The 26,666-nt window shown below is 49.1% G+C and overlaps 1 protein-coding gene across 2 annotated transcripts in view; it reads left to right on the top strand.

Annotated features, from left to right (window-relative positions):
* Window positions 1-26,666, top strand: part of SRGAP3 (SLIT-ROBO Rho GTPase activating protein 3) — a 218,649-nt gene that overhangs the window by 107,714 nt on the left and 84,269 nt on the right. For both annotated transcript variants that reach the window (XM_077821475.1, XM_077821474.1), the window contains exon 2: window positions 9,460-9,655. In XM_077821475.1, the coding sequence (XP_077677601.1) occupies window positions 9,460-9,655 (196 nt within the window). The remainder of the gene's footprint in view (window positions 1-9,459; window positions 9,656-26,666) is intronic.

The following is a 26,666-nucleotide window of genomic DNA, read 5'->3' as shown; positions in this document are numbered from 1 at the left end:
GAGTGTTAAAAGTCATTATCAAAAACCCCTGAGGCAAGGCGAGAAAACTCCCAGGCTAAGAGGGACAAATTCCAACCTACATGCGCAAGGTGTGGAAAAAATCATATCCCAAGAAATGATGCATATCCAGCCATAGGCACACGGTGTAGTACATGCATGTAATATAGACATTTTGCAGTTGTTTGCCATACCAGAGCAGTCAGGGAGTTGACTCATATTATGGACAGTGGACCACAATTCATTGCAGCAGAATTTAAATAATTCCAAATGAAATATGACTTTGATCATATTAATAGCAGCCCCCATTATCTACAAGCAAATGGAGAGGCCAAGAGAACTGTACAGACAGCCCCTTGCCTCCCCCCCCCAAAAAAAAAAAAAAAAAAGAAAGAAAGTCTAGCAGGAAGATCCATTCCTCACAGATCAACACCAATAGCGACTACTAGATATAGAGCAGCACAACTGCTGAAGGGAAGGCAACTCAGAACTACTGTTCCGACTCTGGAAAAAACCTGTTTCCAAAGTGGCCAGACATGAAGAGAGTCACCAAATCAGATAAAAAAGATAAGAGTTTATGAACACTTTTAGAACAGCCACTCTGAGTACTGCCAGGTCTAGAAGCTGGTGTCCATCTTCATGTCAAATTGGGTGGAGAAAAAGGATGGACAACTCCAGCTGTTGTGAACAAAAGGCATAAAGCATCCGAATCATATGTGATCGAGACTGACAGTGGAGAGTTCAACAGAAACCATCAACATCTACAGTTTGTTCCTCAGAAAGAGAGCAGTCAACAGGGCCAACGCGGAACAAGACGACGACTCAAGGATTCCAAACAGACCACAACCAGTCATTGCAACTAATGGACAGCCAGATGACCAAGTTTGTTACATGTTCAGGTCATGTAATTAGAAAATCAGTATGATTCAGAGACATTTAACAGACTGATACATACTGAACTTCAAAGACTGTGTGATAGTGTAAATATTGTAAAGGATAGGAATGTAGAACTTAAAGGGAGAGATGTAATGGAATGCTAAACTGCATACTACTGTTCAACCACTAGGTGGCATTGTGTATAAAAGTCTTTATTTAAATCAGGCGTGGGCAAACTTTTTGGCCCGAGGGCCGTATTCGGGTTGCAAAACTGTATGGAGGGCCGGGTAGGGAAGGCTGTGCCTCCCCAAACAGCTTGGCCCCCACCCCCATTTGCCACCTCCCACCCATCCAACCCCCCCAGCTCTTTGTCCCCTGACCACCCCATCCTGGGACCCCCCCGCCTCCTGACAGCCCCCCCACCCCGGGACTCCCACGCCTATCCAACCGTCCCCTGCTTCTTGCCCCATGACTGCCCACTGGCCCTGGCCCCCTTACCATGCCGCTCAGAACAGCATGTCTGGAGCCGCGCCGCCTGGCCGGAGCCAGGCACGCTGTCGCGCTGCCCTGCAGGAGCGTGCAGCCCCGCCGCCCAGAGCGCTGCCTGGGAGAGGGGCTGGGGGCTAGCCTCCCCAGTGGGTAGCTCAAGGGCCAGGCAGGACGGTCCTGTGGGCCGTAGCTTGCCCACCTCTGATTTAAATGAACGTCAGCCATACCAGGCAGAGCATTCAAGGATCTTATGATGAACACATCTGGTGTGTATAAGCAAGCTCCATGGCCAGTCCATATCTGGTACAGGAACACAACAGCAGAGATGCCCAATAACGTATGGGTTGGGTGTTGGATCCCCACAGCCGTTACTCAGAAAATGAGGCTGCAGGATTGAAGCAAATATTGTTCCACCTGCATTTCTCCGGACAGCCAGAGCATGAGAGAGAACATCCCTTCCCTACTCCAGCAGGAACCTGAGAAAAGGAGATACATGACCAGAAATTAGAAAGGCTGCTTGATTGTGCTGTGGACCTTCTCAAATGAACCAGCCTAAGTCAAACAAATGGGCCATGGCATGTACCGCAGATGCACCAGTAGCTGTATGTCAAAACAGCTGTTTCAGCTTGCAATTTCTAGCTAGCCAGTGAGCAGCAACTTAAATTAAAAAAAAAATAAATAAAAGAGCAGGTTTCCAGCAAATAAGTACAGAACTAGAGAAAGTAGGTGTTCCTGGAGACTGTAACTAATTCACCGTAAGAGGCTACAGGCATAAGCAAGAGATGCTGCGCTCACACTTGATTTTGTAGCTCCTTGGATTTTCTTTTGCAGCCTGGCGGCAGATCCTTAGGTGGGGAGTTAGACAAGCACAAGTAATTCCACCTGATACAAATTCTCTAGCACTTGTATGCTCTCCAGACACTCTTCTTTAAACACCAAGTGGTAGGGGTGAAAGTGAGAAGCCTCTCTCAGATCAGCAGCCAACAATAAATTGCTGGTATGAGGTGACTTAAATGTGTCAGTGCTGACATGCTGAGCGTGTCATGTTCTAGGTTGACCATATTTCCCAAAGGAAAACCGGGACATTGTGCGGGGCTTGCCTGAGCTCCCCGACCCCTGCAGGGCTGGCCTGATCCCTGCCCCCCAGGGGCTGACAGCCCAAACCCCAGCACCTAGGGCTACCACCTTTGAAATGCAAAAAAACCCCAGCAACACCCGCCTCTCCCCTCCCCCCACAAGGCAAGCTCATTGTAACCCGAACCACAAGGCAACTTTGCAACCCCCGCTTCAACAGCCACTTAGTGACCCAAACCCTCTCTCTCTCTCGCACACGCACGGTGCGCTTGTGTGTTGGTGGGCAGACAGCTGCTGTATTTTCAGCAGTTTTGATCTGTTATCGCTTAAACTGCGGAAGAGGGAGCACTGCAGCATCTTCAGTAGGATGCAGGAAGGTTTAACATTGGATATCCCAGTGTACTGTGGTGATAATGCAAATCTTTAGACCCATGTAAACAAGCCCCAGGAGATGAAATTTATTTTCCTGACAACTGGAAAAATCCATAAAAAACAAACAAACCCCAGCCAGGATGGACAAATACCAGCCAGATGGTAACCCTGAATGTTCATCCATGCCCCTATGGAGGTGCTCCCCACGTTTTTGACAAAACTGGTTGGTTGGCAAGAGCAAATGGGACAAATGTCCATTTTTGCCAAAAAAGTTGGAACGTCTGGGACAGGGCTTAAAAAGGGGACTGTCCCGGCCAAAACAGGATGTATGGTCATCCTAACTGGTTCTGTGTCTAATTGTTTCAGGCACATCTGAGGCCCAGGAATAGTTCCATATGTTACATATGAATGTTGATTTTGGAGGCTTTTTATTGTGGCCACCACTAAATGAAAGTCAAGTTTTCTATGAAACTTTTAGGAGTGTTCTTTTGATAAACAATAACCCTCCAGTAACACTGGGCAGTGCACCAGAAGCAGAAGTGGTGGCAAGCTCTCTTAGCTTGTGTTTGGTAAGTGACACGAAACAAAGCCAGATAGACTGGGATGCATTCAGTACTAGTGACGTAGGGAAAACTCTCTGTTCTTGTTGATCATTAGGATTAAGATAGGAGTTTGTTCCAGCCTTACAAAGTACTATGATTTTGTGATACTTCAAAAAGATTGAGGTCTAGCATACAAATACAAATATATACACACTCACGCTCATGTGCATGCTTATGGGCTCACTTCCATGTTGTTTGAGGTGTTGAGATGATATTATTGTATTATCTTTGTACAGATTGTGATGGTGCCCCTCATAAGGCTTTATGGAAATATGCTTATGAATGTATATATGTCATAACTGGAATATGTTTTATGCTACATATGCCATGTAATATATCTCTGTAAAGGTTATGATCTACTGAATCTATTCTAATTGTATGCATGTATCGTTTTTGTATTTGAAGTTATGAATATTAGCTGTGTACTGGCTTGATTTTTAAGTAGCCTTGGTAAAGCATTTGGTCAGCTTCTTGAGACAGGAATGTGCAAATTAAGTGCCCAGTCAAGAAGCACTTAAGGGACAATGGATCTTGGAAGGCTCCAATTCACATAAGAAGTCTACATGAGGACATTCAAGGTAGCAGGTAAGCAATGGCTGCTGCCTGTAAAAACGGAGTCATGCATGGACATGTGACTTGCCCATGTGACTCCAAAACTCCATCTTGGACTTTGCATAGGCGAGAGGAGGGGGTCTCCACCCACAAGAGAAAGTCTATTTAAGCCCGTGGGAGACCCCTCCATTTTGTCTTCAGCTGGCTAAAGAGAGAGCCTCTCCACCCCCAAGGTTACCTGAAAGAAACTGGAACAAAGGACAGTTACTACAGGGGGGGTGAATGGTTACTAGACCCAGACTAGAAGGAGACTAGAGGAAGCTTACTGGAATTCCTCTAAGGGTGAGGATTTTATCTGTATTCAGTTATTTCTTACTGTATTAGATATAGACTGGCGTGTTCTGTTTTATTTTGCTTGGTAATTCACGTTGTTCCGTCTGCTATTACTTGGAACCACTTAAATCCTACTTTCTGTATTTAATAAAATCACTTTTTACTTATTAATTAACCCAAAGTATATATTAATACCTGGGGGGGGGGATGTGAGGGGGGGCAAACAGCTGTGCATCTCTCTCTATCAGTGTTCTAGAGGGCGAACAATTTATGCGTTTACCCTGTATAAGCTTTTATATAAGCATCTGAGCGTTAAAGACAGGAACACTTCTTAAGTTGCTTTCAGTTAAGCCTACAGCTTTGGTGCGCTTGGTTGAGACCCTGGGTCTGTGCTGGAGCAGACGGGCGTGTCTGGCTCAGCAGGACAGGCTGCTGGAGTCCCAAGCTGGCAGGGAAAATGGGGACAGAAGTAGTCTTGGCACATCAGTTGGCAGCCCCAAGCGGGTTTCTGTGATCCAACCCGTCACACAGATCCTTGAGCTTCCTTTTTGTGATGTACTGATATCATGCTCTGTATGTTGGATAGTATTTTTTAGATTGCTGTAGCTGTAGTCCTTAGTGATCTATCTTGCTAACCGCAGGGAAAAAGCCCAGTCTGCCCATCAAACAACAGATGTTCCCAAGTAGCAACTTTCCAAACCCAAGTCTGTTTATTTCCTTTTGAGTTTGGGCTGTGCTTTGGTATCATGCCGTCTGTGACATCTTAACACGATACAGTCTGGACCCAGTACATCTAGAAAGTACAGCTGCTGCTGCCGGCACGAAGGCATCCAGTCAGCAAAGTACCAAAGAGCCACGTTTTGGTCCGTATCCTGCCACTTCCTGCAGGACACTGAGTACCTTTAACTCCCATTGAAATCAGTGGAAGGAGAGAATGCTGACCCTATCGCAGGAGATGCTCAGAGTTTTGTGGCATTGGGACACCAAGAGCAGATATTAAAAAAGAATCCCCACTGCCAGCCAGAAAGGTCTCCTTGTATTAGTCTCTCCTTTGTGTGTAAGGTGGTGATGACCTTGCTAAAAATGCACTGGAGCTTACGAAATGAAGTTTACTGGAACGGGTTGGAAATTTTTCATTAGGAAAAATGGAAATGCCCTTTTCACACACAATTGAAAAAAATTGCTGAAAACTTTTGATTTTTCCATTGGGAAAATTTAAAATGACCGCTTCTCAGGCAGCCTGCAGAAGGCTCTTGCCAGGTTTGCTTTATGCCTGCGGGGAGAAAGCGAAATTGACAAGAGCCTTACAGGCAGGCATGAGGGAAGCTAAAATTTTCCATTTTAGTTCTACCAAAATATAATTTTTTTGGAAATGCCTTCCCCTTTGTGGGGTTAGTGCTGGCAGAACAGAAAGCCCCACGTTTACGTTATGCATGCCAAAGCATTTGAACTCCAGAAGCATCCCAGACTATCAATCTTCCTTCGCTGTCTTGCCAACGTGCCACTTTGCTGATAATGAAGCCTGTGAGATGTGCTGTTGAAATGAAATTTCAGACCAGTCAGTTCAATGAGCCTTGATGCAGCACTTTTCCCAATAACGACAAATTGCATTTCTGGTCCCTTCGTGTGCGTGTGGGTGTTCAGATTCGCTTAGCATAGTGCATAGGCTGGGACTTGCGATATCCGTGCGACTTAGGCTGTTGTCATGATGGAATGTAATATGTCCTGTGTTGTGGATGAATGGAGCAAGTTGACTCCTGGTGTTGTGGATGCAAGTCCACGACTTCAAAAGAGTAAACCTGCAAAAAGAAATTGGGCCAGATCCTCTGCTGGTATAAATCAGCCTAATTCTGATTTTATTTGCGCTACATTGATTAGATATTAGCTGAGGATCCGGGCTACAACATTTTTAAAAAATTCACATATTTCTCCCTAACATTAAGAGTAAATAGCTCTGTAGTGAGTTGGGTATTATTTATACTGCAGCAGCACCCAGAGGCAATCAGAATCAGGGGCCATTTTACTGTACTAAGGGTTGAATCACCCCTCAGCCTGCACGACTGCTCAGGGGCGTAAGGAGGAATAAAAGCTGGTTATCTGGGAATAATAGGGAATGTGCGGATCCTTGGCTCCATCCCCAGATGCACTGGGCTGCATTTTAAGAACCTGATAGATTTTTCATTGTTCCTAAGATCCAAGGGTTTGGGTCTGTGTTCACCTGTACAAATTGGTGAGGATTCTTATCAAGCCTTCCCCAGGAAAGGGGATGTAGGGCTTGGGGGATATTTTGGGGGAAGGTGTCTCCAAGTGGGCTCTTTTCCTGTTCTTTGTTTAAACACTTGGTGGTGGCAGCATACAGTTCAAGGACAAGGCAAAGTTTGTACCTTGGGGAAGTTTTTAACTTAAACTGGTAAGAATAAGCTTAGGGGGTCTTTCATGCAGGTCCCCACATCTGTACCCTATGCTCAAATAAATTTGTTAGTCTCTAAGGTGCCACTAGTACTCCTTTTTTTTGTTTTTTTGTTTTGGGCTGCAGAGGTTAGCCACTGCAGGAGGGTTGGTTTGTAAATTTCTAGTCCTCTGGAGTAAGGAGAGAATTTAGCTAATTCAAGGGGGAAGGGATGGGAGTCTTTGGGCTGGTATTAAGCCAGCAGCAATTTATTGCACCCTTTAGAGCAATGGAGGAGCAGGGAGGGAATTGTGGATCCCTGAGTCATAATGCCTTCCCTAAGACGCTCCTGCCATGAGCTGGGTCCTTTTGTCACAATCTACACCTGAGAATGACAATGTAGGGAGATAAGAATTCCAGCTCAGTACATAAGATATGGAGGATACAGGCTTAATGCTGTACTTGGCTATTAGCTTTTTGCAATATACAATATGCAGACACATCCTTGGATGCAGGCAGCTAAATTGATTGAGTTTAAAAAAAATCTCAATACACAAATCTCAATAAAAATAAATTATGTATTTTTAAAATGTCCTCTGTACTTGTAAAATTTCTGCGGATGGTTTGGCTAAAATGGTTCTGGGTTGGCTCCTGCATCATGTAGGACATTTTCTTCACACCATTTGTACCGGGAAAATTATAGGACTAGATTTTGAAGGTTTAGGCACATGCAGTTGTCTGCGTACATTTGAGAATAACTGATATGAAGATACAAATTGGATATCTGCACAAGCCAGGTAAAGTGCCCAGCTGGCCCCATGCATATGCATACTTGGCTACAGGCCTGTATGTTTATGTACACCCAGTTGTGTATGTTTAGCTTTGAAATTCTGGCCTCTTCGGATATGTCTGCACTGCAGCTGGAAGCAAGCTCCCGGCCCGGGTCAGGCAGGCTTGTAGTCGGGCGGCTAGCCTGTACTGCCACCCAGGCCACACAACATCCATGCTAATTTTAGCACATTAAGCTTGTGCCGAGCTAGCAAGTGTCTGTCAGCCTGGGCTGGGAGGCATGCTCCCAGTTGCAATGTAGACAATAACTTTAGGGAGCAGTCTTGACCCCCCACAAGACAGGGAGCAGATGCTAATCTCATGAAACAAGTTTTCATCTTTAGCTTCCGATTCTAGCTTCCTTTTTTAGGTGCCTCCATTGTGCAGCTGCCTCCTTTAGATGTTGACGTGGCTGGCTCTAATTGTTATCACTCTTAAGAAATGTTCCTGTTATCTAGCCTGATTTCCCCCCCACCCCACTTCGAGCTCTTTCTGTTTTCTCCTTCAAGGGCTCTCTCCTCCCTCCAGGCAGCAAGCTTAGTTGCAGTCTCTGAAAGAAAGAACAGCCACTTCCTGCTTACAGCCTTCCCAGATTTTTCACCCCTTTAAAAAACCATTAACAAAAATCCTTGGCTATAAACCTTTCAAACGTTTTAGCAGCAATTGGGAAGGTTTGCTTTCCTCACACCCACACCCAGTGCCACGGATGCCATAATGCTTGTCTTGCACTGAGAGGCAAATTGTCTAATAGGTTGAGTGAGCCATATTTTCCCTATGCCAATTCTGCTTGCTTAGCTTCCAAGAATCAGTCCTGTTTAAGAGATTTCTAGCCTCAGTTACATTATGTAAGAGGCTAAGAAGTGGGAGTTGGAAAAAATGCAATTGATCTTTCACAGCACAAGATAAAAGTCTTGTCAAAAGGAAAATGGTAAAAGGAAACAGTACTTCTCCAGCATATAAAAAGAAGATACATCATGTAAAACAGACTTCGCAGATAGTTCTGATTTGCTGAAGAGGATACATTACTTAATGTGGCTGATGTTATCAGCTACAGATAGAACTAGATCAGTGTCAGGATGAAAGCACGGCTTTATCTAATTCTTAAAGAATATTCATTTATATAGGATATAAGAGGTGTTAAAATACCATTGTGATAGGTGTGGCACAGATACATTAAAAACAGAATTTTCTCTCTCTCTCACCCCTCCCAACCCCATTTCTGTTTAATACATTGTATATCAGTCACGTGGGTCCTGAAGACTCACATGACCACATCTCTGCAAATCATCATTAAGCTAACGATTTTCACAGGGTTCTATGAGCTCAAATTTGGAGGTCCTGAAAGGCTTTCTGAACCTTCTCCACTTCGCTTCCTTCTCAGCCAAAAAATTCATTTGAAATGCTAAGTGACCCAACAGTTATATTGGGGAAATGAACGAAAATAAGGACTTTGCATTTGAAGGGGGGCATTGTTATGTTTTTGGCCTCCTATTGTAGTAGCCATTAATAAGTCAACATTTGTCAATAGGTATCAGTGTTATTTCCTATACTAAGTATATGAAAGTATTAGGAATATTACAAAAATAGCGGTACAGTTTTCGTGTTATCTAAGACAACTGGATGGCTTTTAAAGTCAGCCACTTATATACTTGCAATACTGTATATTCTACAAGGAATAATGTTCTATACGAGACTGATGGGTCAGATTCTGAAGTCCTTGGTCAGGGCCCAATCCAGTGCCAATGGAAGTCAGTGGAAAGACTCCCATTGACTTCAGTGGGCTTTGGATTGGGTGTTGAGCCCTTTAATGGGAGTTTTACCCTAGTAGGGGAAAGTAAGAACTGCAAGGCTTGGGGCAAAGCAAGTGAAGACAATTCTCATGTAGGGTCTGTTGCATTTTGCTTGTGTAATGCTTCTTTCTCTCTCCTCTTTTTTGTGCATGTTCAGAAATCCGTACCCAGTTGGTGGAACAGTTCAAATGTCTGGAACAACAGTCCGAATCCCGGCTGCAGCTCCTGCAGGACCTCCAGGAGTTCTTCCGCAGAAAGGCTGAGATAGAGCTGGAGTACTCCAGGAGTCTGGAGAAACTGGCAGAACGATTTTCTTCCAAGATCCGCAGCTCCAGAGAACACCATCAATTCAAGTAAGCAAGGACTTCCAGGAGCACTTGGATGCTCCAGAGCCTGAATCAATAACTAACTTTTGGTTGTGGCTGCAAAGTCCAAATGTTGACTAAAATTAACAGTAATAGTGCTACAGTGGCATTGTTTTGTGTTTTCAGCATGGAAGGGTTATGAGAAGTGAAATCAAGCAACAGGTATTGTACAGTACAGCCTCAGTTAATTTTTTTTAAGTCATTTCTCCAAACAGTGCCATAAAATATGTGAACCTTGATTTTTTTTTTTCTTTTCCCAAAAGAGCATAAACTCAGCCTCCATTTTCTGTGTCTTCACTTCAGTTAGTGCTAATAATGTCAGGTACATTTTATAGGACCTGATTTGTATATGACCTCAAGTCATTATTTGTTAGAGTGCTTTAAATTGCATTTGGAAATATTTTCAGACTCAGAATTGGAGGCAACTTCTGAAAATTGAGCTCACTAAAGTATTTGTATTTTTAAAATAATATTTGTATATTACACGCATGAAAGCACTCGCACAGTGGGCTAAAGCTAGGCAAATTCATCTTGGAAATAATGTACACCTTTTGAACAGTAATTAACCAGTGGAATAATTTACCAAGGGATGTGGTGGATTCTACTTCACTCGAATTCTTTTTTAAATTAAAAGCCGATGTCTTTCTAGAAATATGCTTTAGCTAAACCAGAACTGGACTCAATGCAACAGGAATTATTAGGTGAAAGTAAAGCCTGTGTTATACAGGGGGTCAGACTAGATTATCATAATAGTTCCGTCTGGCCTTAGAATGTATAAATACATGTAGATTTTCAAAAGCAGCTTGTGAACTGTCAGCCTACATTCTAAACCTTGGTTGCAAAAAACTTCAGGCAGAATTTTAGAGTCTGGGGAGACTATTTCTTGGGTGAAGATATTTAGCCTGTTATGTTACAGACTGGCCTGTACCATCATTCCAAGGCCCCATTTAAAAATGTGGTTATGATTGGAAGAATGACTCCCTGTAAAATGGGGCTCTGTAACTTTTTCTTTTCTCATTGTCTCAGCAAATTCAGTTTTGCCAAAGATCTTTGGTTGAGCACCATAAAAGAGATTGCCCCAAATATGCACGTACTCTTGAATTGGTCTCATGTTTTCCCTCTAGCAATATTTCTGATGTTCTTTATGATGATTAGCTCACTCTGGCTGCCTGTCTTAGCTTGGATGTCTTGCTTGGCAGAACATGAGTGATGCTGCGTAGTGTATGGCACTTTCTAATGTGTGCCTTTCAGGTTCTGAACTCTAAGTGAACTGCATATAAATGTGTGCAGTATGAGAGAAGGATATTCATACTGTATAGATCCAGTGCAGTTCTGCAGCCGAAATTCCTTTCCTTTCTCTTCCCTGGCCATAGCGTTTGTCTCTGTCTCTTTTCTGACAGCCACAGCTATGAAGTATCTTTCCCAAAATGATGCCAGTGTCATTCCATTCATAGGCCAAGGACCATCAGCATGGTGTAGCTCCCATCCTAGGGACTTGGGGCTCTACCTGTATGATGCACTTAACTTTTCTAATTCCTAGCCCCTTACAAACCCTTTCTTTTCTCCAGCCTCATGTTTCTTCCATTACAGCATGAGAAGTTGCTGCTTCTGCTGCTAAATTACTAAATCCTATTTACTCCATATTACTAAATCCTATTTCATCTATTTACTCTGACTCTCTAGGCTTTCACTGTTTTATGGCCATGTCATAGATTGATAGATTCAAATGTACAATCCCATTGGTTTGCTTGGTGGCTTTGCTGACGTTGCTGTGACCTACATCAAGGATACCTGTCCCAGCACGGGAAGGAGTTTGTGAGCATTGGCTACAGCAATGTGCTTGTGCTTTGTGAACTGGCAGCAATGGTGTTTTGTTGTATGTGCATCTCTTGCTGGCTAGTGCCCTAACTGGAGCACTGGGCAAGCTGTTCATTTGCCCATGTGGGTGTTGCATTTATTATGCTGGGATGATGCCCTGTAAGGTTCAAGCTGTGGGGGGGGATAATACTTATTCACCTTTGTAAAGTGCCTAGTAATGAGCTTCCAGTGGCCACCTTTCAGTCGTCGGCGTGTACCTGAAGTTACCACACAGCAGGATGTGATAGCATGCTTCAAAGGAGGCTGTTAATTTGAGGTTAGTGTGTCTGGATGGAGTTAATGGGTTGGGTTCATATACAGCAGTGGTCACCAACTGGGCGATTGTCTGGTCGATCCTGGAGACTCTCCCAGTCTATCGCGATCTCTGGCTGCTAAAGTCTGGCAGTGGAGCGAGGCTACTGTTAATGCAGGCTCCCCTCCTTTGCGCAGCACCACACTGCTCCCGAAGTGGCCAGCATGCCCCAGGAGGGATGGGGGTGGGTGGGCAGGGGTCTCCGCGCGCTGCTCCTGCCTGCAAGCACTGCCTCCGCAGCTCCCATTGGCCAGGGGTGTGGAACTGTGGCCAATGGGAGCTGCAGGGGTGGTGTCTGCAGAGAGGGCAGTGCGCGGAGCCACATGCCCACCAAGGGGTGCATTGGCCCCTTCCGGGAGTGGCGTGGGGCTGGAGCAGTCAGGGAACCTGCCTTAGCCCTCCTTCGCTGCTGTCCGAGGTAAGTGCTGCCCAGTGAGAGCCCCCACCCCAGCCCTGAGGCCCCTCCTGGAGCCAGCACCCCATACCCCCTACTGCTCCTGACCCCCCCTCCCAGAGCCAGCACCCCATGCCCCCTCCTGCACCCAAACTCCCTCCCAGAGCTTCCAACCCCAGCCTGGAGCCCACACGCCGAATCCCTAAGCCCCAGCCCAGAGTGCACACCCACTCCCGAACCCCAACCACCTGCCCTAGCTCGGTGAAAGTGAGTGAGGACGGGGGAGAGTGAGCGACGGAGGGGCAGGGCTTTGGGGAAGCTGCAGGGCCTCGGGGAAGGGCAGGGTAGGTTCTGGGTTGCACTTAAATTCAAAAAGTGATCTTGTGTGTGTAAAGTTTAGAGACCACTGCTGTACAGTGACATGCATGAACTGCATCATGAGATCTTGGGATGGGATGTTATCGCAGTCAATGGAGGGGGCGTGGTTGCAGTCACACTAAAGCCTAGCAAGACTGTGGGGCTAGATTGTGCTTCATTCTGTATATGAAGTGGCATATAGCTGCACCATCCCAAGAGGACTGAGAGCCCAGGGAATTAGCTGTGCCCCAGAGAGGCATAATTCCTTCCGTACTATCTCCTTTCTTCCCAGGGGTGGTAATTTGCTACTGGTCCTGACTGGCTGACTAGCCCCTCTACGCACCATCTCAGCTGTGCGGGTCAATGCGTTCCAGGGGGGAGCCCAAGTTCCTTTCATTCTCCACCTCTTTCCCCCTGCTCCCTGCTTACGGCTGTGCAGGCAGAGCAGCCGCTGGCATGCAACCCCTGCTTTCCCCGCCATGCCTGCAGCAGAGATGTGGGACGGCTGAACAGGGCATGGGAGAGCATCTTGTTCCCCACTTACACCTCAGTGCAGCCATGTGGGGCGGACTATGGTCCAGTCCTCGGTAATGACGGCTATTGTGGTGTTGCTATTATGTCTCGTTATTGAGTGACTGTATTTCTCACCCTCACGTTATCACACGCAAGTCCTTTATCGCCAGTTAGGAGCACAGATTACTTCTTCCAGAAGCAACACCATTAGCACTCAGCTGATCAAGCAGTTGGAGAGTGTGTTGCATCGGTGATGCAATCAATAGCTCCTCCCTCAATTAGACACATCCGCATACAGACATCTGAGACTGTCCTCCAATTAAGAGTGTAACAGGAGGCAGTTCCAGGTCTCTGAGCTGCTACGCAGTGTACTTTCAATGAGCAAGAACCAGCTTTTCCACCCTTAGAACGTGATAGGTGACACAATCAGTCATATTTAACCTTCAACAAAGGAGGCTCTAAAATCTGCCTGTATCTAAAATGTCCTTAATAGAAATCATGTTACTGTCCATGTCAGCTGGTCATGGAGTCCCACAGGGTAGAGTAAATCTACATGTCATATCTGTTAGTTCTTCTTCGAGGGCTTGTTCACGTCCATTCCACATTAGGTGTGTGCGCGCCGTGTGCACGAGCGTCGGAAACTTTTTCCCTTAGCGGCTCCAGGTGGGCCCCCTGAGTGGCACCACTGCGCCCCGCATATATACCCCGCCGGCCCGACCCCCTCCAGTTCCTTCTTACGGTCTGTGGCGGCGTTGGAACAACCTCTCTCTCTCTCGTAGAAGATCATGTGGGGCATGCCACAGGCCCACGGCTTCAAGGCTTGCACCACGTGCTGCAAACCTATGCTAGTTAGTGACCCCCACGACTCGTGTCTACGTTGCCTGGGGGACGGACATCAAACTGAAAGGTGTAGGATTTGCAAGGCGTTCAAGCCAAGGACGAGGAAAGAAAGAGACTTTCGCCTAAAGCAACTGTTGATGGAGGCTGCATTGCTCAGGCTTCCTTGGTGCGTAGTGCCCTGGAGCCGTCGGGAGACCCAGCACCAGTGAAGCACCGTAAGCTGTCGGCCCCAGAGCGCCAGGCTAGGCCCCGGCACCAATCGTCCTCCCCGGTGTGGCCCCTAGCGCAGCCTAAAGGAAGGCGTGGTCGTTTCGCCGCACAGGAGGCTGGCGCCTCCCAAGGCACCGAGCACCGGCAAGAGCGGGAAGGCCACGGTACCGGCGCTGACCCAGGTGGTCCTGGCGGCACAAGCCCCACCGAGCCCAGACCTCAGTGAGCTCAGTGTGGACGACAGGCTCGAGGGCATAACGGATCAGCCCTCTACGCCTGGCACCTTTGAGGCCGCAAAGGACCTCATTGAGCTGTCGGCAGCGAGCCCCCTCCTGTATGGGGAGAACCCTCTGGCACCCATGCCTCGGGCGCCGTTGAGGGGTAAGCCGGCAATGGTGGGCCGCTCGAAGACACCGTCCCGGCACTACTCCCGGAGTTGGTCCCGGTCGAGCTCCGACTCTGCAGACTCGCACTTGCCAGAGGCCCAGAAGGAGGTTGTGGCACTGGCAGCAGGTCAACGCAAAGAAGCGCCAGAAAGGGCACGCAGCTCTCCGGCACCACCCAGAAACCGGCACCAGGAGGAGTTGAGATGGCCCTTGCCAGAGGTCTCCTGCAAACGGTCCCGGTCCAGGGAACGCCGGCCCCGGTCCCGGGGGTTCCGGAACCACTCCCCGTCAGCCAGGAGCTGCTCATTCTCCACCAGTGCAGATCGTTGGCACCACAATGGCCTTCGCGATTGGCCTCGCTGCAGTCCCGCGCCGGCTCCGGCCGCTATAGCTACCGCACCGGGGCCCGGACAGCAGGGACCCTCAGGGGAGCTGGCAACCTCAATGGGGGCTGCCAGGCCATTCGTTCTTCTGGACCCCCTGGGCCTATCAGGAGCGCCGTCCAGGGCAAGTTACTCAGTGCAGCGGTCCCGGTCTCCGCACCGATGCCAGACAGTGCCGGAGGCAACAGTATCCAGGCCGCCAGCATCCCCCCAGCTTAGACCGGAGAGTCCAGCACCGAGCCTGGCGCCGTCCCATGGACTCCCGCCCCAGCCTGAGCTGAGGGCCGCTGCCACGGGAGATGGGGAGCAGGAGGACTAACCAGAGGGGGTTGGGCAGCAGCTAACCTCCTTGTCTTCCCCCAATAAGGCGGTGGCGGGTACAGAGCTATCCGGCCCTCCGTCAATAGACCATAGAGCCCACCAGGAAGTGCTGTGCAGAGTTGCCCAGAATTTGGGGTTGCAGGCCAAGGAGACGGTTGAGCAGGAGGACCCCATGGTAGACATTTTGAGCCCTGAAGGGCCACCCAGAATAGCGCTCCTGCTCATTAAGACCATTCAGTCTAACTATAAGACTATATGGCAGACCCCGGCCTCCAGCGCTCCAACAGCTAAAGGAGTGGACCGTAAATACTTTGCCCTATCTAAGGGCCATGAGTTCCTATTCTGCCACCTGAGTCCATGCTCCCTAGTGGTTGTGGCTGTGAACGAAAGGGAGCGCCATGGACAGCAGGCCCTGGCCCCTAAGGCCAAGGAGGCGAAATGCCAGGACCTTTTTGGCAGAAAGGTGTACTCATCTCGGGGCCTTCAGTTGAGGATTGCTAACCAGCAGGCCATCCTCAACAGGCACAATTTCAACTCCTGGGTGGCAGTGGGGAAGTTTAAGGACAACCTCCCGCAAGGTTCCCAACAGGAGTTCACGGCCCTGGTGGACGAGGGCAAGGCAGTAGCCAAGACCTCTCTCCAGGGCTCCTTGGATTTTGGCAGATGCGGCGACTAGAACAATCGTGTCGGGGTGGTCATGAGGCGCTCGGTGTGGCTCCAGGAGTCAGGCCTGCCCCCCGAGGTCTAGAATACGCTCCAGGACCTCCCCTTCGAAGGGTCCAGGCTCTTCTTGTATCAGACGGACGCGAGGCTGCATAGCCTCAAGGACTCGCGGGCTACGCTCAAGTTGCTGGGTGTGCACACCCCGGCGACCCAGAGGAAGCCCTTTAAGCCGCAGCCTCCCCCTCAGCGCCAGTACCAGCCTTGCCATAGGCATGAGCCTTACTGTAGGCGAGGCAGGGATAACAGGCGACTGCGCAACAACAATAATAACAATAATGCGCCAGGCCAGAACCAAGGCCAGCACAAACCCCCCGCCGGGCACTAAGCCAGGCTTTGAAGGCGCACTCAAGGACAGCGTACCAGACCAGTCATCGGATCTGTCCCTTTGTTTCCTGAACCGCCTGTCCCATTTCTCCCGTGCATGGTCCACCATTACGTAGGGCCGTTGGGTCTTATGCACGGTGTGGAATGGGTACTCGCTGCAGTTCGCCTCCCTCCCCGCCTCCCACCCCCCTTCCCCATCCCTCTTCAGGGACCCCTCTCACCAGCATCTCTTAGAGGAGGAAGGCTGCTTGCTGCTACGGGAGGGGGTGGTAGAGGCGGTGCCTCACGGCCTAAGGGGAAAAGGGTTCTACTCCCGGTATTTCCTCATCCCCAAGGACAAAGGGGGCCTTTGCCCAATTCTAGACCTGCACGGGCTCAACAAATTCCTGGTCAAGGCATGGTTCTGCATGGTCTCTCTGGGTATCATCATCCTTTCCCTGGATCCGGGGGACTGGTATGCCACCCTCGACTTGAAGGACGAGTACTTTCATATCGCCATTTTCCCGGCACATCAGTGGTTCCTACGCTTCACCGTGGGCCGAGAACGTTATCAGATTGCTGTTCTCCCGTTCGGTCTAACTGCGGCCCCACGGGTGTTCACGAAGTGCATGGTGGTGGTGGCGGCCTTCTTATGGAGGCAGAGAATCCGGGTGTACCAGTACCTTGACAACTGGCTCCTGGCGGGCTGATCTGAGGCAGAGGTGCGGGGCCATGTGGAGGTGACCTTGAGATTGTTCCGCGAGCTGCGGCTCTTGATCAACATCCCCAAGTCCATGCTCATACCCACACAGAGAGTGGAATTCATAGGGGCGGTCCTGGCAGCGGGGCAGGCCAGGGCAAGCCTTCTGGTATCCCGATTCCGGGCTATCTAACAAGCAATGGCCTCCCTGCGCCAGTTTCCAACAACAATGGCCAGGTGCTGCCTGCGGCTGCTGGGCCACATGGCAGCATGCACGCACGAGGTCAGGCATGCCAGACTGAGACTCAGGACTCTGCAGGCGTGACTCGCTCGGGTGTACCGCCCAGGCAGGGACCCCCTGGACTTGGTCGTGACAGCCCGAAGGGATGTGCTGGACTCCCTGCTGTGGTGGCCATCCCAGCCTGTGGTTTGCGAAGACATCCCCTTTGCCGCCCCACTTCAGGGCCTGACGCTGGTGATGGACGCGTCAGATCACAGATGGGGGGTTCACCTGAAGGACCTCATGACGCAGGGGTTGTGGTCCAAGGCAGAGCGGTCACTCCATATCAACGTGAAGGAGCTCAGGGCGGTTCGTCTCGCCTGCCAGACCCTTCACGCCATTCTGAGTGGTCACAGCGTGACAGTTCTGACAGACAACACTACTGCCATGTTTTATATAAACAAGCAGGGCAGGGCTCGTTCCTCGCCACTCTGTCGCGAGGCTCTCCTCCTCTGGGACCTTTGCATAGCCCATGCAATTCACCTCAAGGCGTCCTATCTCCCGGGGGTGCGGAACAAGCTATGGACTCCCTCAGCAGGTCGTACCACATGCACGAGTGGATGCTCAGGGTGGATGTCGAGCTTTCGCTCTTCCGCAGGTGGGGGTTTCCCTGGGTAAATCTGTTTGCCACCAGGGCCAACGCCCAGTGCCCGTGATTCTGCTTGTTCCAGGGCTGCAGTCGGGCTCACTCGCGGACGCGTTTGCGATCCCGTGGAGAGGGGGCTTGATGTATCCCTTCCCCTCGCGCCCCTTGGTGCACAAGGTTCTGCTCAAGGTGCGCAGGGACAGGGCGGTGGTGATCCTCATCGCCCCAGCCTGGGCCCGCCAGCACTGGTACACATCGCTCCTAGAGCTGTCGGTGGATGCCCCAGTAGTCCTGCCCGTACACCGGGACCTCATTACACAGGATGGCGGGCGGCTTCTCCACCCAGACCTGCAGTTACCGCACCTGACGACGTGGAGGCTCTGTGGCTAAACGCCTTGGAGAGCCAGTGCTCATTTCCTGTGCAGCAGATTCTGCTTGGCAGTAGAAAGCCCTCTACCAGGGTGGCCTATATGGCCAAGTGGAAAAGGTTCCTGTGTTGGTGTGAACCCTGACAGGTGCGGCCGGGCCAGGCCCCGGTGCAGGCCATTCTGGAGTACCTCCTGCACCTCAAACAGCAAGGGCTAGCCCTGTCCTCACTCAGAGTGCACCTGGCGGCCATCTCCGCCTTCCATCCGGGGTTCTCAGGTGGCTCGTTTTCTTCTCACCCAATGGTGGGGCAGTTCCTTAAAGGGTTGGAGAGGGGGTTCCCGTACTCCTGCTCCTCAGTCCCTCCATGGAACCTTAACCTGGTCCTTTCTAAACTCATGGGACCCCCTTTCGAGCCTCTTGCTACCTGTTCTCTCCTCCACCTTTCCTGGAAGGTGGCGTTTCAGGTTGCCATTACCTTGGCCAGAAGGGTGTCCGAACTGAGGGCCCTCACCGCTGAGTCACAATACACAGTATTTCACAAGGACAAGGTGCAGCTCCGGCCCAAGTTCCTCCCTAAGGTGGTGTCCCAATTTCATCTGGGCCAGGACATTTGTCTGCCGGTGTTCTTCCCGAAACCCCATACGGACCCGAGTCACCGCAGCTTGCACACCTTGGATGTGCATCAAGTGCTGGCGTTCTTTTTGGAGCGCACCAAGCCCTTTCGTAAGTCCGTGCAGCTGTTTGTGGCTGTGGCCGAGAGGGTAAAAGGCCTCCCAGTGTCGGCGCAGTGGATTTTGTCTTGGATTACAAGCTGCATCTGGGCGTGCTATGAGCTCGCAGGTGTTCCGGCCCCAGCGGTCACGGCCCACTCGACCAGGGCGCAGGCGACATCCATGGCGTTCCTGGCACAGGTCCTGATCCAGGAGATCTGCAGAGCAGCCACCTGGTTCTCGGTGCACACCTTCACGACCCACTACGCGGTCAACCAGCAGGCCAGAGAGGACGTGGCAGTTGGCAGAGCGGTCCTCCGAGCAGTTGTTCCGTGACTCCTGCCCTCCTCCAGAGGTAAGCTTGTAATTCAACTAATGTGGAATGGACGTGAACAAGCACTCGAAGAAGAAAAAACGGTTACTTACTTTCTCATAGCTGTTCTTCTTCGAGATGTGTTGTTCACGTCCATTCCACCACCCACCCTCCTACCCCTCTGTCGGAGTCGCCGGCAAGAAGGAACTGGAGGGGGTCGGGCTGGCGGGGGTATATATGCGGGGCGCAGTGGTGCCACTCGGGGGGCCCGCCAGCCCGACGGGAGCCGCTAAGGGAGAAAGTTTCCAATGCTCGTGCACGCGGCACGCGCACACCTAATGTGGAATGGGCCTGAACAACACATCTCGAAAAACAACAGTTACGAGAAAGTAAGTAACCGTTTTTTATGGCTAAGGCTATGATTTTGATGGGTCAAGGGCAATAAATAAAAAAAATCACTGAAGCCGTGACCTGTCCCTGACTTTTACTGAAAACATCCCGGACAAAATGGGGAGGGAGGAGGGTCTAGCACCCTGCCCCCCCTGCAGTGACTGGGAGCTGCAAGGGACCCCATTGCCTAGTGGCTGTGAGGGGTCCCCCTGCCGCCCTCCAGGGCTGGGAGCTGCAGGGGGTTCCCCGCTGCCTGCGGCGGCAGGGGAGCTGCATGGCGGAGGGCTGCGGAGGGCCCCCAGCCTGTCCGCGGCCGGCCCCCAGCCTGTCCGCGGCCACTGAGCAGCTCTGGGGTTCCTCTGCCGTCGTTGTCTGCTGGGAGCTGTGGGGTCCCTCTGCCACTGGCAGCGGTGGCTGGGAACTGCGGGGGAGGGTTCCCCAGCTGCTTGCAACAGCTGAGCCACTGCAGGGGTGACCCCTGCCAGTGGCGGCAGCTGGGCAGCTCAAGGGTTGTAGGTGGCTGGTCAATTGCGGGCGGGAGTCCCGCCACCCACAACTGATATTATAATGAAAATGTTTGGCATTTCCATTCTGCCGTAGATTTTGAAATGTCAACTTTTGGTTCTGATTTGGAATGAAAACAAATTTCCAGATGTCAGAATTTCCCACAAAACAGACATTCTGTTTCTCGACTATCAGTAGTTGAGCTTCGGTCTCAAGTCTCTGAGCAAACTTGGATACCATCTACTGCTGGACAACCCATAGCAGGGACAGGTACTGATGTGCCTGCCCCAGAGGCATCGTGTGGCCCCAAGTGAGAGTTAATCTTTCATCATCTTAGAGGGTCCAATCCAACACCCATTGAAATGGATGGAAGTCTCTCCATTAACTGCAATGGGAGTTTGGTTTAGGCTGATAGTAACTCTTAACTATAAACTGGCATATTCACATTATGCAGAAATGTTTCCTATATGTGTTAACACCTGATTTTAAGCACTGTAGGAAGCAAGTTTGCTCCAACAACACTCTAGACTTGGAAGTCCAGTCTGACAGACTGCATGACTCATGGGATCTTTTCTGAAATTAAGTAGGCTTAACAGAAATAAGTGAAACAAACAAGAAAACTACCCCTCCATGTATAGCATTCCATAGTTTGCCACAGTCACAATCAGTCTGTTCCTCTGCCCTCCACCCCCAGTCTTCTTCTGAAGCGTCAGGTTTGGGCAGGATGCTGGACTGGATAGATTAAGGATCTGGTCCAATATTGGAAATCTTACGTTGCTTGGTGTCATTGCTGGAAGTAAATAGAACCGGTCCAGAGGCTGTGAGAGAGAACCCAAAGGAAAGGTGGAAACCAAAGCTTTTAGAAATTGGAGCAGAACTCTGGCTCTGTGTTGAACATCACAAAAATGAATAAGAGACCTCTGTCCCATGTGTGCATGTAATGGCTCTGAATCCTTCGGAGATGGGTGATCTCAGTTGTTACTGCTGTTAAAGCAGCTCATTGTGGGTTCATTAGTTTTGGCAGACAGATGGAGGTAGGAGTAGCATCTGGCGGATGGACTGAGCAAGCCCTGGAACATACTGTGAACATCTAATTATTAGTAAGTTCCAAGCAAGTGCAGCTGGAGGGTGCCAATTGCCCTATGTTAATATAACTGCAAGGCTAAGATGGGATCAGGCTAGGGGAAAGGTTAAAGCTACTGTCCATCTTTGCCCTTTAAATGACATTTTGTTCTTTATTCCATATAAAGAAGAGAGTCCTAGAAATTTAGAGATGGAAAATTCCTTTTTAGATCCCATCTGGTCACTTTGCCTCTCCGTGCCTTACTTCACTTCTCTCTGAAATGGATATAACATATCCCCTTTCTCACTGGCTATAACAAGGCTTCATTCATCAATAGGATTTATGTTAATAACCTTACATCAGGTCTCCAAGCACTTTACAAAGGAGGTCAGTATCATTATCCCCTTTTTACAGATGGGGAAACTGAGGCATAGAGCAGGGACTGATATGACTTGCCATGGTCACCAAGTGGCAAAGGTGAGATTAGAACCCTGGTCTCCTGAGTCTTAGTCCTGTGTTTTCTCCACTAAACTACGCTGCCTTCCCTTGAATATATAAATATATGTTTTAAGGCACTGTGTAGCGTTTTGGTGCATTTTCTAAAAATGCTTCCATCCTGTGGTGGTTGTTTAGGTTTGTTTTTTTTCTGCTATAGTACCTAGTTATTCAGTGGGAATCTTCCTGCAGGACAGGAGCAATGTTCAAATGTCAAGGCCAAGTATAATCTTTTTTTTTTAAAGAAGGAGACTTACTTGTAAGAGTATGTTTGTTTCAAATATCTTTTTAATAGGTTATGGCTTGGTGAAAACATCCTGCCCTCAGTGCTTGCATTGTAAACTATTAATGCAGGGGTTCTCAAACTGGGGGTCGTGACCCCTCAGGGGGTCATGAGGTTATTACATGGGGGGGGTCATGAGCTGTCAGCCTCCCCCCAAGCCCTGCTTTGCCACCAGCATTTAAAATAGTGTTAAATATAAAAAAGGTGTTTTTAATTTATAAAGGGGGGGTTGCCCTCAGAGGGTTGCTGTGTGAAAGGGGTCACCAGTACAAAAGTTTGAGAACCACTGTATTAATGGGAATGGCATGCTCAGCTCAAAGGTGATATATGGCCCTGAGTGAGATGACGGAAGTGGCCACTTTCAAAGCTGTGTCTCTGGGCGATTTGAAGGCTGATTGAAACTGGAAATAGTAACTGGAATTGGAGGAGGGGAGCTACATAGTGGGGTCAGAACAGCTCTTTTTGTGATGTTGTTTTGCAGTCTACTAACTCTTCATCTTTCTGTCGCCCGACAGAGACAGAGTCCAGTTTCCAGGGCTTAAATCAGCTGGAGCCATCCAGAGCAGAGTCCAGTAAATATTTTCAAACCCATAGGAGCCCCAGTGCACCCCACAGGGCTGAAGCCCTGAGCTCTGGGGCTCTGGGAAATAGTCTGTGAGAATTTAAGCCCTGCCAGTTTCCATTAGTGCTCCAAGGCTTAGCCATCCTGTCAGTGCAGCAGTCTGCTGCTGAGTAGTGCCGGGGGTGGCAGTTTAGCCAGCCATATTGGTAAAAGGTTTCTTCCTGTGCTCTTTGAAAAATGCAGGCGGGACCCCAAGCACCTGGAATCCAATACAAAAAAAATCTGTAGGGGGTAAGACTTGGTCCGGAACAGTCAGTGTGACTGAGCTGGCGGAAAACTGGTGCAGAAATCTTGGGGTGGAAGTTTAGCTGCCGCTACTCCTACTCTGAAGAGCGGTGGCACTTCACCCCACTAGTGGTGAGTAGAGAGCCGGTTCTGCCTGAAACATGAGTGTGGTGTTGGGAGCACAACCAGATTGTCCAGAGCATGTCTTGATTCAATACACTATCCCTGCAACTTCCACAGGTGGGGCTGCTATGGAGCTTGGGTAGAAATGAAACCTGAAGGACGGCAAGCACCTGGTGGTGAATTCCCATCTTCTCTTTCCCCTCAGGATACCTGTAGCTCCCTGTCATCTTGAGTGAATGTGAACAGTGAATAATGTAACTACTGCTTGGAGTTCGCAGCTTTGCTTTTCCAGGCCAAAATAAAAAATAGACTTTACAACATGATATTTTTTCCATTGAAATGGCTGGAATTACAAGAATGGAAGGACCTTCATTCCTGCCACTTGAGGGATGCAATGCACTTGGTGTTTTCCCTTGGCATCCTTGTCCAGAGCATCAGAGGGACTTCTCTTTGCTTTGCAAGGTGAAATGGGCAGAACGTGATGAGCTATGGGAGGCTATTGCCACCACTAGCAGTAGATTTGGCAAGCAAGTTGTCTTGGCTGCTCAAGTTACCATTATAACTGGAAAAAAGAAAAGGAGTACTTGTGCCACCTTAGAGACTAACCAATTTATTTGAGCATAAGCTTTCATGAGCTACAGCTCACTTCATCGGATGTATTCAGTGGAACTGAAGGGAACAAATCCATGAATCATTACTGTGGAAGTCCAGAAAAACAGGCTAGAACATGTACCTTTCATCTCTAACAATATAACTAAGAAAACAAGAAGCCGCCCCATCACGGTAATACTGAGTGACTGGAAAAGAAGATCAGAGTGCAGCGTAGTGTCAGACTCCTTGGCCCATCTGAATGTGAGGAGACTCTGTCCGAAAATAAGTGCTTTCTTTGAGAAGCAAACCATCGAAATTTTATAAACCTGATATGATTATTCCTATTGTAACCTATATTATAACCTATTGTGTCTGTGATTGAAACTCGGAGAATTGCGAATGGCAAACTTGAAGGAGAATCTAGGACTAGAAGAACAATGAAGGTTCCAGAGGAAAAATGGAAAATTTGTCTTAACAAACCAAGCTATTTATGAGCATAATGCATTATCTCTCCACCTTAGTGTTTCCCCCATTCACTTTTCCTAGTTTGCTCTTTTCCAACCCACATGGGTTATGCTGCCCAAGATGATTGGGGAGGGGTGTTGCCCTATGTTTACACAGTGAGGTGCTCGGTGCTCCACTTCTGTCTGGACCACATAGAGGTCTGTGAGTCGGCTGCTAACCAGGCTGGGAATTTGAACTTGGACAGTAGAAGCTCATGGATTTAGATCTAGCGGTCTCTGGTTCAACCCGCAGCCTGTGACCCACCCAAGGATGTCATGTTATGTATCTCTTATGCTGACCATGAGAGAACGTGACATGCTCCGAGCTCTGCCAATGCACGCAGAGGGTTCTAAGCTGCATCTCTCTATCTATACGTGGGCCATGTAGCCCTGGGCCAGGGGTTCTCAGTCTTTTTCTCTGAGGCCTCCTCAACATACTATTAAAAATTCCATGGCCTACCTCTGCCACAACAACTGTTTTTCGGCATATAAAAGCCAGGGCCAGCATTAGGGGGTAGCAAGCAGGGCAACTGCCTGGGCCCCATGCCACATGGGGCCCCGTGAAGCTAAGTTGCTCAGTCTTCAGCTTCAGCCCTGGGTGGTGGGGCTCAGAGCGCTGGGCTTCAGTCCCGTGTGGTGGGGCTTCAGCTTTCTGCTCTGTGCCCCAGCAAATCTAAAGCTGGCCCTGCTTGGCAGCCCCCTGAAACCTGCTCATGGCCCCCCTGGGGGCCCCGGACCCCTGGTTGAAAATCACTGTCCTAGACAATGAGGGATATGCCTGACAGTTGACCTGCTAAGAGGGTCTCTTTCCTTCAAGCTGGACACCCAGGATGGCTGTGTAAAAGGTGTTTACATGACAGTGGCTGATGCACTGGGGATTGAATCAGGGACCTCCAGAGCTATAAACAAGAACTGCTACATTTTGAACTAAATAGACAGGACTCTCTAGGTAGGACTGCAGCAAAGTCCTACCATCTGTTGATTGAGCACAGAGAGGGACCTGGAACACACATGTGTCAGAAGGTTATATTGGCTTTTAGCCAAACCTAGAGACAGATACAGGTACCTCAGTCTCAGTGGCTGGATTATCTGGGTATATTTTCCTTTGAAATTTGGTACTCTCCTGATCAGCCTGACAATTGAAGGCTTGGGCATAGGACCTCTCTGTGCCTCAGGTTATCAGTCTCTCAAATGGATGGAGTAATACTTTCCCACCTCGCAAAGGGGTTGTGTGAACCAACAGATGTTTCTGAAGCGCTTTGAGACCCCATCTGAGAATAGCTTTTTAAAATATTACATGTGTATGCAAAGCGGTGGATTGTGAGTTGGACAAAACATTGCTGGAACTTCCCCCACTCTATTTTTGGTGCAAATTTGCCTTAAAATAGTCATTAATCATGACTTTGTTAATAGCCAAGTGGAGCGTGAGGTTCAGAGAAGATTTAGACACAGAAATAATAAGTCTGTCTCACTCGCTGACTGAAATTTTGCCAAGTTGGTGCGTGGGGGGAAAAGAGCTGAATGCCAGATTTGTGTAGTTAGAAACCCTCCCAGCAAACTGACTGGTGTCTGCTTCCTAAACAATTAGAGAGAGCAGACCAGGCAGTCACCAGTTCACCATGACACTACTAGGGGTCATTATCAGAATTCTCACGTTATGAGATTATGATGTATTGTATTGGGAACGAACACTGATGAAATACATTCAGCTTTACTGTTATATCAGGCACACTGCTATGACCTGCACCTTTTGCTGTATAGAGAGGCTTCACTGTGTTACTGAAGTGTAATTCTCCCCTTGCAGGCCACGTGTTTTTTTAAAGGCCTGAATATCATTACAACATTGGTCCCCAAACTGTGGGGTGTGCCCCTCTAGGGGAGCGTGGCGGGGCCTGGGCCAATCCTCATGCGGGGAGGGGAGGGAGCACCCCCCCCCAGCCACTGCCCCCGCTCATTGCCCGGCTCGCGGCCTCAGCCACTAGCTGGGACTCCACTGCTGGCCTTCGCCCCTGGCCATGACTCCTTTCCCAGACCTGTCCCCAGCTCAGGGGAGGGAGGGGCACAAACCAGGGTAAGGGGCACCTGAAAAGTTTGGGGACTACTGCATTACAAAGTGACAGAATGTGCAAAATGTGGAGAATGACAGAATGCGCAGTCTGAACTCTGGGATGGACCCCGGTCTCTTTCCCAGGAGGGGAAAGGGAAGAAACTACTGGCTGTATAAAACAGATTATATGTAAAGATGTCCCTATTCAGCTAAGCACAACCTTGTCTCTGGGGTCAATGATCAGAAAAGCTCCATTCCATGGAAAATTCTTCTGTTTCGCTGGCTTCAGGCAACTGTAGGAGGATAGTCAATAAGGACAAAGCTGTGGGTGAAGCTTAGAGAATCTGAGTTGCTCAGCTTGTGGAGATACTTAACTGAAAACTCTGTGTGTGTGTGTGTGTGTGTGTGTATACATGTTTATATTTAGGCTTGGAGTTCCTTCACTGATTAAGAAATTTAAGTCAACAGCTCCTTTCTTGCATTATCCTTTTTTAAACATGTGGGGTCGAGCCCCGAAGTCCTTACTGGTCCTTAGCAATATTGTCAGTGCCAAGCATTTAAAAGTCATCAGTCGGGCCTTCCAGAAACATGAGAT

The sequence above is a fragment of the Eretmochelys imbricata genome, chromosome 7, assembly GCF_965152235.1.
Source record: "Eretmochelys imbricata isolate rEreImb1 chromosome 7, rEreImb1.hap1, whole genome shotgun sequence".
NCBI lineage: Eukaryota > Metazoa > Chordata > Testudines > Cheloniidae > Eretmochelys > Eretmochelys imbricata.
The sequence above is the reverse complement of the archived record's forward strand: the minus strand, read 5'-3'. Positions and strand labels throughout refer to the sequence as shown.